General features: G+C 36.8%; 1 protein-coding gene across 2 annotated transcripts in view; it reads left to right on the forward strand.

The window, feature by feature from the left end:
* PCSK5 (proprotein convertase subtilisin/kexin type 5) overlaps positions 1–12764 on the forward strand; it is a 467874-nt gene that overhangs the window by 181465 nt on the left and 273645 nt on the right. For both annotated transcript variants that reach the window (XM_009244528.4, XM_063714247.1), the window contains exon 7: positions 2205–2377. In XM_009244528.4, coding sequence (XP_009242803.1) covers positions 2205–2377 — 173 coding nt within the window. The remainder of the gene's footprint in view (positions 1–2204; positions 2378–12764) is intronic.

Consider the following 12764-nt stretch of genomic DNA (forward strand, 5'->3'; position numbering starts at 1 on the left):
GCATGAAGGCTCGGCGTTAAATGAGGAAAAAGCAGCGTTTTATCTTTAAACTTGACAAAGTAAAATTCTGTTTTTGTGAAATTTCTGTTAGAAAATGAACATCACCCTCTAAGTGTGATTTACAAGCATTTTTTCATGCATGACATAGAAACTGAATTCAAGTGTTATGTCCTACTCTCCTGTTGGCATTTAGAACACCAGTGAGCTTATTTGGGGCAATTACTGCGTTTATTTCAGACCTCATGGTACCAATAAAATAGTTTCATTTTATGCTTTTCAATAGAAAGTAAGAGGATAGAGTCATTCATCTTTCTTTGCTAAAAAACATTCAGATAAATTTTGAATATTTAAATTAAATTAAACCAGTGTTACTCAGGATGCAGTACATCGAGATCATTATGTAGGGTTTTTTACTCACACCATGGACAAACTTGCCAATTTCCATTACAAATTTTTTTTTTTTTTTTTTTTTTTTAGACGGAGTCTTGCTCTGTCACCCAGTCTGGGGTGCAGTGGCGCGATCTCGGCCCACTGCAAGCTCCACCTCCTGGGTTCATGCCATTCTTCTGCCTCAGCCTCCCGAGTAGCTGGGAATATAGGCGCCCGCCACTACGCCTGGCTAATTTTTTGTATTTTTAGTAGAGACGGGGTTTCACCATGTTAGCCAGGATGGTCTGGATCTCCTGACCTCATGATCCACCCGCCTCGGCCTCCCAAAGTGCTGGGATTACAGGTGTGAGCCACTGCACCCGTCCCCAAAATTTTTAATGGAACTTGTTCACAGCTTTCATTCTCCGCCTCTCCTGTTAACACACATCTCCATTAAAAATCCAAAAGTCTAGAAGAAAGACAGTCAAGAGACATTAACAACCAAATGCAATGTCTGTAGAGATACATGGAGGGGAATGGAATGTTGGCTAGATGTTAGATGACAGTGGGAACTTATTTCCCTATTTTTTGTAAAAAATTTTAAAGGATGAAGGGTCACATCTGTCATGGAATCTAAAATGGTTCAACCTAATATTTATATTTTTGGATTAAGAAAATGAGACAAAATGTTAACAGTTATTGAGTAGTGGCTATGTATATATATGTTCATTCTTCATTCTTTCTATTTTTCTTTGTTTGCAAGTTTTATAGTTAAAAGTTAAACATTTTTTAATGCACAAAGAAGACATAGTTCCTTCAATAATATTTTTATTTCTACCAGTATTCCCACCTCAGTTCACATAGTCTCTATCTAAACCTGTTTGATGTGGGTTTTTATTATTTAATCCCCGTTTGTTGATAACCAATAAAAACTTAAAATCCTACTGATGACAAGGTTTTCCTAAGGATTAAATTTGGCCTGTAAAAATATAATTTTTAAATGATGCAGTGTTTCAGTGATGGTGTTTAATTTAAGCTGAATGAGAGATAGGTTTACTTAACAATTAGATGCTTGGTTGTGGTTGTTTTTATGAGCCTCCAAAATAAAAGGAAAAAAGGAAAGCCTGACATTTGGCATAGAATTTATTTCTGAGTATCTTAATGTCTCTTTTTGCAAAATAGGGTTAATAGTAAATTCCTATCTGTTTGATAGAAATATACTTAAATGAAGATTAATAACTAAACATTGCTAAAACCCTTTGAGAATTATTTGAAATGCTACATCCACAGAGATTATTCTTATTTATTATTTGACATAAATAACTTAGCAAAAAAAGAAACATTAAGTTCACATCAATCTTATGATTAGGGGCTAATATTAAATATGGAGGACACGAGACCATCCTATCTTGGCAGCTTTCCAAATAGTATATGACTGCTGAGGTTAGATAGAATGTTTTATATCAATTATGAACACAAGTTATTCAATAAAGAGTTTAAGAGAGACGAATTGCTTGAAGGTCTCTTTGTCAAGTACTCACTCAAGAGAGGGATGAGAAGGGAGAGACTGTGGCAGCTGTTATAAGGAAAGGAACCTTAGAAAAAAAATGATAGATAAAAAAAATTGAAGTTTTGCTGTTTTATATACAATGTGACATCGTTTCTGCCCAAGATACCACCTGCAAAGTATACATTATCCTTTTGCTGGGGGAAGATATGCTCACTTAAGTGTTGATTAAAAATGTATTCTTCCCCCTGAGAATCCTGCAACTCTGTTCTTCGAGTGTTGTGTCGTAAAGCCCTGTAATGAGCTAGTTCTCCTTTCTGTGTTGAAGGAGTGCGAATGCTGGACGGAGATGTCACGGACATGGTTGAAGCAAAATCAGTTAGCTTCAACCCCCAGCACGTGCACATTTACAGCGCCAGCTGGGGCCCAGATGATGATGGCAAGACTGTGGACGGACCAGCCCCCCTCACCCGGCAAGCCTTTGAAAACGGCGTTAGAATGGTAGGTTTTAAAAGCATGGAGGCTTATGCTGTGTGGATGGGTGATGATTCTCATATGAAGAATCTATGGGTTTCCAGCTGCAGTCTAGAGAACTGGATGGAGCTCTTAGGCTGAGCCAGCAGGAAGGCTAATGGAAAGAGGTGGTGAACATTGGGGATTCTGAGTTATTTCTGTTCTGCCAGTGAACTAAGAGCTAGAGAGTTTCTTCTGAAGAGAACAGAGGTATGTTACAGTGCTTAAATTCTTTCAAAGAAAATATATTAATACGTTAATCTTGCATTTGGAGAAATAAATTCTTAGGACTGTGAAATTGAGTGAAGGTATTTAACACTCTCCAGGTAGCGTGAATAGATTGCTAGTGATGCCCCTCGGGGCATCTCCCTTTTTTTAATACTTTCCCTAGTTTCTCTCACCTCTGTCCCAGGACAATATTATTTGTGTTCCAGCTCCTGATCGCTACAACCAAGTAGCTTAATGCATCGTTCTTTTCCTTAATTACACCAAAAAATTGATTGACTACTCTCCCCCAAAAAACTAACCATATAATCTAATGTAAAAAAATGTCTATTTCAAATTACAGATCTTAAGAAACCCTGTCTTATTTAAATTAAATTTTAAAAGTAAGGATACTAATCTTTGTAATCATGAAAGGAGAGCTCCACCGCAAGTAATGTCTTTTTCTTATTCATGAATGGACCTTTGGGTGATTTAAAGCATAGAGTTAGTCTTGTTCATTTAAGGCCATTATTGATCTGGCCCTAACCTCCCTTTTCGTCTCCTCTCTTTTACTCCTTATAATGTAGATGTGCCCCGCTCCTATCCATCAGCACAGAATGCTTTCCTTGTTCCTCCTGCATAGCTCCTGTGTCCCATCCCCAAGTCCTCCCACTGTAAGCCAAATCCTGTTTGACCATCAAGCCCCAGCTAAAAAAGGTTTACCTCTTCCCAGAAGCCTTCTCACTGCCCAAACTAGAATTAACTATAAATAGCCCTTACCTATGCTTTATATTCTTACTAGTGTTACATAGAGTTCTTATCATATTGTGCTTTATATCAGAGTTAGTTCTGGGTGTATCTCTTCCTTACTAAATTGCGAGTTCCTAGAGAACAGCACTTGTGCTCCACACATCTTCATGGGCTTTGCAAAACCTAGACAGTGCATTGAATTCTAGTGAGTATTCAATAAAAGTTGTTGAATCAAATTTAATTAACCACAAATGATGCTAACCACAGGGTTGTTAAATATCCAGCTCAGATACTTACAGTGGAATGCATTGTTGATTAATGTAATGTTGCAGCTGGAGTAAAAATAATAATGATTTGCCCACATCTTCATGGCATTTTTGTTAGGGTTTTAATAGAAGACTGAGCTAAGCTGTCTTCTAGTTATTCAGAAATAGACTGGAGTATAAAATTATATACTTATTTTGTAGGTATTTCCTAGCTGAATGATAGTTCAGGTTTGGTTAAAACATTCACTTTTTTTAGCTCTATCAATTTTCAGCTTCCTATATTAGAGTCTTTTAAACCTTAGGATAATGTTTTAACTCATTGTCTAGAAGTTTTCTTTCAAGGTGCCTTAACAGCAAATGAATATATTCTGTGTAATCTGGTGATTTCATTACTGAAGCCACAGACTACAAATTGCAATGATCTCTATGTTTTCAATAGAATGATCATTCAAATTAAGTAAACCAAGCACTGTTCATATTTAATCATAAAATTGTATGTATATGGCTCTTATAATAAAGAGCAATCTGGACTTTCTCATTAATCTGAAAATACTTAAATTAGTAATACACGTAACCTCATGAATGCGCATGTATATATAAAGAATGCCCCATATTCAATAGCTGGTTTTACTAACAGACTAGTAGGCGTGTCACTGAAGCAGAACACATGAACCAACAATTTTCAAATTTATTTTTGCTGGGGAGTCTTTCATTCAGTGGAAATCTTAACTGGAAGCTTAGTGTGTAAAAAATTAAAAATGTGGTACTTTGGTTAAAAGAAGAGTAAAAAGGGGTTAAGATTAGAAACAAAATCACCTGAGAAAATTATTCCAACACATTAGGAAGATTATATTTAGAAATAATTTGGAGGAAATTTACTTTATATTCATTATTAATCATGAAAGTAACCTATGCTTATTGGAATAGATTATATACAAATGAGTGTAAAGATGAACTTAATAGATTTCCCCACCCAACTGGGTAACCACTGTTAAGAGTATAAGCTACATGTTTCCATACTCTCGTGCATATTAACATGCAAACAGAGATTATATATCTCTGCACATTACTATTTGCACCTAACAGTCTACCCTAGGCATCTTTCTGGGGCAACCCTTAAGAATAGAACTCATTTATTTTATTTGCTTCAGAATTTTTAGAGTATAGAGATACCATAATTAATTCAACATTCCATTGAAGATCTTCCAGGGTTTTACTTAGGGTAAAAAAAGGAATTCAGTTTTAAATCAAACCATTTGCTTTTAGAGTTGAGGTAGTAACAAAAGAAATAACTATCAATAAGAACAAATTGTTTTTTGGCTCATAGCATTGCACATATAAATATGGAAAAACCGTGGTGATGCATTTAAATGTGATGAGGTCAAGAAGATACTGTTTTCGTGTGTTTAATACAAATAGGCTTTCAGGTTATTTACAAAGAGGTTATTTATAAATAGGCTAGAATTGAGTCCAATATTTGCCATTTACTTCTCTCTAACCTTATGTAGATCAAATTACCTCTCTGCTTCCATTTTCTCATCTAAGGTAGGGCACTAGTAGTACTCACAGAGATGTTATAAATGCAAAATGAGATGATAATGCATATAAAGCAACTAGTATAATACCTGAAATATAATAAATGCATTTTATTTTTCAGAGAAAAGATCATGTCCTCCTATAAAACTATTTAAATTTGTCCTCAGTCCATCATCCTTCTCTCCTATACCATTTCCACACTGCCTAGTTCCTGATAATTCCATTAAGTTACCTGTTGGGGTAGATTAAAAATAATATGAGGCAGGCCAGGTGTGGTGGCTCATGCCTGTAATCCCAACACTTTGGGAGGCCAAGGAGGGCGGATCACCTGAGGTCAGGAGTTCGAGATCAGCCTGGCCAACATGGCAAAATCCCATCTCTACTAAAAATACAAAAATTAGCTGGGTGTGGTGGTGGGTGCCTGTAATCCCAGCTACTCAAGAGGCTGAGGCAGGAGAATCGCTTGAACCCAGGGGGTGGAGGTTGCAGTCAGCCAAGATCACACCACTGCACTTCAGCCTGGGCAACAGAGTAAGACTCCGTCTCAATAAAATAATGATAATAATAATAATAATAATAATAATAATAATATGATGCAAGTCAATGTAACCTTCCTGAGCTCTGTAGTGTCATTTATTTTGTTCTTCCTGTGTCTGTACAAACCTTCAATTTCACTTGCCTTTAAAAGCATATCTTCAATTTCAGTGAGATAACTTCTGGATATAAAATTTCAGTCTAGTTATCTGTGTTTGTAGTCCGGAATTTTGTTTGTATTTTCCCAAAGGGTGTTCCTCTAAATCTCTATTAATATATAATTTAATATTTTAAGCAGTATATTTCTCTTTTCCAGGTTAAATAAATCTTTTTCATGAGGCATCAAGTGAGACAGGAAATTTTATATTCTTTGATAGTATTATCATTTGTATTTTTGTGTCACACACATTGTCAAAGATAAAGAAAATAATTGAATAAAAACTTAATACAATATTAGATTATAGGGTACAACAAAGAAATAAATAAGTGATTTATTGGCTTAATTACTTAAGGAATGAAGAAATAAATGACTGATAAAATAATTCCTTCAGTTAGCTGGCTGAAAACCTATGCAGCAGCCTAAAGTCATTCTGGCCTATTGGGGTTTAGCATCTACAAAAATGTAGGGATTGGAATTTATTTATTCATCATATTAAGCTTAATGAGCTCCCACTTTCTATATACTGTAGATAAAGGGGTGAAAAAGACATCTGCATCTTCTATGTAATACATAAAAGTTCCTACATTCTAGCAACAAAACAGGAAACAAGGATAGAAACAAGACTATTTCAGCTGAGGGTAAGTGTATGAATAAAAGTAAACTGATTTCTGCTGAGGAAAAGCACAGCTGCCTTAGTTAGGGAAGACAGAACATCCTCTTTGAGGAGGTGATGTTTGAACAGAGACATAAATGATAACAAGCCCATCATATGAAGAACTATTATATGCAGAAGGAACAGAAAGAGCAAAGAGCCCCAGGTAGGGAAAGATTAGGTGTATTTCCAGAACACAATACTAATGTAGGTGTTGGGGGCAAGGTGGAACACGAAGAGAGCCAACGGAGATGTGTTGGAGGGGAAGGCAGGGGCCAGCTCAGCAAGGCTTTCTAAATCATGGTGGGCCTGTGAATTGTGTTCTGTTATAGGAAGCCATGAAAGACTAAACAGAATTGTGGCCTGACCTTATACAATTTTAAAAGATCACTGCTGTGTAAACAGTAACTGTATGTGGGGTGAGAGATGAAGAGGCGTGACTGGAAGATTGAAGTGGTCCAGGAGAGTGCTGGACCAGGGTGGCAGCAGCATCAAGACCATCAAAGAGATCAGGCAGAAATATATAAGCCCAAGTATCCAGAGAGATTTTCACAGAGGAAATAAATACATTTTGCTCAGGGAGTCCAAGTATTGATTGCATCCATTCTTTCTGCAAGCTAATGAAAAAATGTAGCAAATATTGAATTTCAAAATGCTCCCTACTTGTTTACTATAAGATAAGCATTTGGCTCAGAGAATGTAATACTGTTTTCAGAGACTTTAACAAAATCAGAATTGATTCAATTTATAGCCCTTTTAGAATTAATGTGGCAAAATTACATTAGAGAAACTATGTTAAACAAACCATGTCACAGTTGACAACGTGCTCTTTCTTCTAAGGAGCTATAAAATTAAGTGCAAGAGTTAGAGTTATATAATTTGGGCTGCATGCAATTAATAGTAATAATAATAGTAGCAACATGAATATTTAACATTTTATCCAGTTTATTATACTATAGTCATCTTCTGGGACTTAAATAACATTTCATCTTCATGATGATCTCAAAAGATAGGTACTGTTTTTCCCAATTTATAGGGAGAAAAAACAGAAATTCAGCCTAGCTGCAGAAGACAAAACATAGGCTTCAAAGAAATCTGGTAAATTCTGTTACATGTTGTCATTTTGGTTTTATTTGGCACACCTGACCTTCCACCTTTATCTGTGGCCACATATTCTAGCTTTTCTTCTGTTACTATGGTGAATTAATTGTTCATCTTCCACCTGAGGCCACCTCCTCCATTTGTTCACTGGACCCTACCCCATGTCACCCCATCAAAGACCTGCCTCAAAAAAATTGTTTTATCATCAAAATTTCTCTCTCAACTCTATTATTACCATCAATATCCATTTGTACTGTTCATCCTCCTGTCTTAAAAGAACAAGAGGAGACTCCCTCTTTGGTTTTTTTAAAAATAATCTCAACTTTATTTTAAATTCAGGGGTACACGTGCAGGTTTGTTACATGGGTAAATTGTGTAATGCTGAGGCTCACCCAGGTAGTGAGCATAGTACCCAGGAGATAGTTTTTCAACCCATCCACCCCTTCCTCTCTCCCCTCCCCATAGTCTGCAGTGTCTGTTGTTCCCATCGTTATGCCCATGAGTACCCAGTGTTTAGCTCCCACTCATAAGTGAGAGCATGCAGTATTTGATTTTCTGTCCCTGTGTTAATTTGCTTAGGATAATGGCCTCCAGCTGTATCCATGTTGCTGCAAAGGACATGGTTTTATTCTTTTTCATGGCTGGGTAATATTCCATGGTGTATGTGTACCACATTTTCTTTATCCAATCCACCATTGATTGGGCACCTAGGTTGATTCCATGTCTTCACTATCGTGAATAGCACTACAATGAACATATGAGTGCTTGTGTCTTTTTGGTAGAACAATTTATTTGCTTTTGGATATATACCCAGTAATGGAATTGCTAGGTTGAATGGTAGCTCTGTTTTAAGTTCTTTGAGAAGTCTCCAGACTGCTTTCCACAGATAGTATCTTATTGTGGTTTTGATTTACATTTCTCTGATGATTAGTGATGTGGAAAATTTTTTCATGTTTGTTGTCCGCATGTGTGTCCTCTATTGAGAAGTGTCTGTTCATGTCTTTTGCGCATTTGTTAATGGAGTAGTTTGTTTTTTGATTGTTGAATTATTTAAGTTCCTTATAGATCCTGGATATTAGACTTTTGTTGGATGTGTAGTTTGTGAATATGTTCTCCCATTCTGTAGGTTATTTATTGATAATTTCTTTTGCTGTGCAGAAGCTTTTTAGTTTAATTAGATCCAACTTGTCAACTTTTGTTTCTGTTATAATTGCTTTTGAGAACCTGGTCACAAATTCTTTCCCAAGACCCATATCCGAAATGGCATTTCCTAGATTTTCCTCTAGGATTCTTATAGCTTGAGGTCTTACATTTAAATCTTTAATCCATCCTGAGTTAATTTTTGTGTATGGTGAAAGGTAGGGGTCCAGTTTCATTCTTCTGTATAAGGATAGCCAGTTATCCCAGCACCATTTATTGAATAGGGAGTCCTTTCTCTATTACTTATCCCAGCGCCATTTATTGAATAAGGAGTCCTTTCTCTATTGCTATTTTTTGGTTGACTTTGTTGAAAATCAGATTGCTGTAGATGTGTGGCTTTATTTCTGGATTCTCTATTAATTTTATTGGTCTACATGTCTGTTTGTGTACCAATGTCGTGCTGTTTTGGTTACTGTAGGCTTTTAGTATAGTTTATACCAAGTAATGTAATGCCTCTGGCTTTGTTCTTTTTGCTTAGGATCACTTTGGCCATTCGGACTCTTTTTTGGTTCCATGTGAATTTTAGAATAGTTTTTACTAGTTCTGTGAAAAATGACATTGATAGTTTGTTAGGAAAAGCATTGAATCTATAGGTTTCTCTGGGCAGTGTGGCCATTTTAACAATATTGATTCTTCCAGTTCATGAGCATGGAATGTTTTTTCTATTTGTTTGTGTCATCTCTGATTTCTTTTAGCAGTGTTTTCTAATTTTTCATGTAGACATCTTTCACGTCCTTGGTTAGACGCATCCTTAGGTATTTATTATGTGTGTGTGGCTATTGTGGATGGATTGCATTTTTTTTTTAAATTGAGGTGGAGTTCACTCTGTCACCCAGGCTGGAGTGCAGTGACGTGCGTGATCTTGGCTCACTGCAACCTCCGCCTCTGGGGTTCAAATGAGTCTCCTGCCTCAGACTCCCAAGTAGCTGGGACTACAGGTGGTCACTACCATGCCCAGCTAATTTTTGTATTTTTAGTAGAGATGGGGTTTCACCATGTTGGCCAGGTTGGTCTGGAACTCCTGACCTCAGGTAATCTGCCCGCCTTGGCCTCCCAAGTGCTGGGATTACATGCATGAGCCACCACACCCGGCCAGATTGCATTCTTTATATGGTTCTCAACTTGAACATTATTGGTGTATAGAAATGCTACTGATTTTTATGCATTGGTTTTATATCTTGGAGCTTCACTGAAGTTGTTTATTGGTTTCAGGAGCCACTCAGTGGAGTCTTCAGGGTGTTCCAAGTCTAGAATCGTACCATCAGCAAAGAGAAATAGTTTGACTTCTTTTCCTACTTGGATGCTTTTTATTTCTTTCTCTTGTCTGATTGCTCTGGCAAGGACTTCCAGTACTGTGTTGAATACGAGTGTTGAGAGTGGGCATTCCCTATCTTGTTTCAGTTCTTAAGGGGAATGGTTCCAGCTTTTGACTGTTCAGTGCGTTTTTGGCTGTGAGTTTCTCATAGATGGCTCTTATTATTTTGAGGTAAGTTCCTTTGATGCCTAGTCTGTTGAGGGTTTTTATTATGCAGGGATATTGGATTATATTGAAATATTTTTCTGTCTGTATTGAGTTAATCATGTAGGGTTTGCTTTTAATTACGTTTATGTGGTAAATCACATTTATTGATTTGCATGCTTGAACCAGCCTTGCACCCCAACTTGATCATGGTATATTAGCTTTGATGTGCTGCTGGATTCAGTTTCTTATCTCCTCCCTAATACTGCCTCATTTCTCCTTTTTTTCCCTGTAGAATGAGATTCCCTGAAGCCGTTGTCCCACGTTGCCATCCTCCAACTTTCTTTTTCCATTATCTCTTGAAGCCACCGCTTCAGGACTCCACCCCAGCAATCCACTGAAGCTGCTTTTTGACAAGGTCACAGTGACCCGTATATACAAAACCCCATGCTTCTCTGAGTTCTCATCTAACTTGTTTTTTTAAAAGGCTTCGCTGGTTTTCCCTATATACAATATAACACACATGCACTCCAGCCCTTCAGAATCCCTTCTTTGCAATTATTATACCTCCTTCTATTGATCATTTCTACTGATCTCATAGTCTCTTCCATGCTTGTACCCAAGTACCCACAATAGTAGCTGGCACTCAACAGGGGTTTAGTGAAGAAAGGATGAATGAGTGAATGAATTTATAAATGACTTCCATGCCAATTTGATGCATGTACTGAGATAATTTACTTAAGTATCACACTGGTATTATTTTTGCTTAATATTCTAGAAATGTTATAAACATACATGGTATAGTATGGTGGTTAAAGTACCCAGACCCTGGATTTGGAAATATGAATTCCAGTACTTTTGTGTCATGTTCAGGTTAATTAGCCTCTCTGAGGATCAGTTTGTTTCTATATTAAAATGGAGCTAAATGCTAGTAAATGCTTTATAGTAATGTTGTGAAGATTATATGATTAATTCCTGTAAAATATTCAGCAGAGCTCCTGTAACAATGTAAAGTCTCTAAATATGTTATGAATCTTAGTCATTATCACTATTTAAAATGGGCAAAGGTAATAAAAACAAAATACTGACTAATCATGCAAAATACCATAAAATTTTTATTGTTCTAAATCTCACGTTGCTGAGTAACCCTTACAGAAGGTCATTATATAATCTTGAGATTATTATAAAAGAATGGCCTATATAATTGGGAAAAATATCAAAGATAATATTTTCTAAAGTATGTGGCATAAACCACTAATTTAATAAAATGACAGGCAAAAGGGGTTGGGGGTAGAGAGGTTTTATTGTCAAGTATACTGAAGAAACACCACTTATTATATGCTCCTTTTGAAGATTTAAAAGCGTATTAAGGCTGGGCGTGGTGGCTGTCACCTGTAATCCCAGCACTTTGGGAGGCTGAGGTGGGCAAATCACCTGAGGTCAGGAGTTCGAAACCAGCCTGGCCAACATGGTGAAACCCTGCCTCTACTAAAAATACAAAAATTAGCTGGGCATGGTGGCCCACACCTGTAATGCCAGCTACTCAGGAGGCTGAGGCAGGAGAATCACTAGAACCCAGGAGGCGGAGTTTGCAGTGAGCCGAGATTGCGCCATTGCACTCCAGCCTGGGCAACAAGAGCAAAACTCTGTCTCAAAAATAAATAAATAAATAAATAAATAAATAAATAAATAAAAGCATATTAAGGACTCTGGGAAGTCCTATAGTAAAACGATGCATTTAACCACGGTTCTCAACTAACTGCATAGAAGCTTTTCTTTTTATTACTTTTTTGAATTGCTTTTAAATTTAACTTCATTTTAAAATTTGCGGAATTACTTTGTGCAATTCAGTTAAAGTCATTAGGCCTTTAGAGTCCAAACATTGGAACTAGAAATAATATTAGTGGTTAATTTTATCAACATTTGTGTATTCTCTCACTTGTTGATAGCACTCCCATTCACCCAGTCTCCCTTCCTAACCCTGAGATTTCTTCCATTCCTCATGCTGGTCATCTAGTAAGTCTTGCATGTACTGTTTCCTAAAACCTTATGAAATCCATCTGCCTTCTTGTCCTCACAGTTAGAAACAAATCTCGCATACAGACTTCTACTATAGCATACTTTCCAAACTTCCCAGCTTGAGCTTCAACTTTCAATTCTGCCTGAATACTGCAGTCAATGAAGTATTTTCATAGGCAAATCTTGTCTTTTTTTTTCTCTTTAAAACTCATCACTGCTCCTTATGACTGACAAGGGACATCCTAGGCTTCTTAGTAGGGCATATAGGTTCTCTCACAGGTTCTTTGTCAGTTTTGCCAGGGTCTCAGAATTGAAATTTTACATGTCATCTTAGGAAAGGACAGTTTAAAAGTTTCTCTCATTTAGACTTACACAGTTGCATTTACCATGGTGAGCCTTTGGCTTGGCTCCTTGACATGACCAGCAAAGTGTTCTCTCAGGGAACATTCTTGGCTTCATCTTCCCAGTCAGTCCTAAATAGGAAAATGATTTTA

Source organism: Pongo abelii, chromosome 13, assembly GCF_028885655.2.
Source record: "Pongo abelii isolate AG06213 chromosome 13, NHGRI_mPonAbe1-v2.0_pri, whole genome shotgun sequence".
Taxonomy (NCBI): domain Eukaryota; kingdom Metazoa; phylum Chordata; class Mammalia; order Primates; family Hominidae; genus Pongo; species Pongo abelii.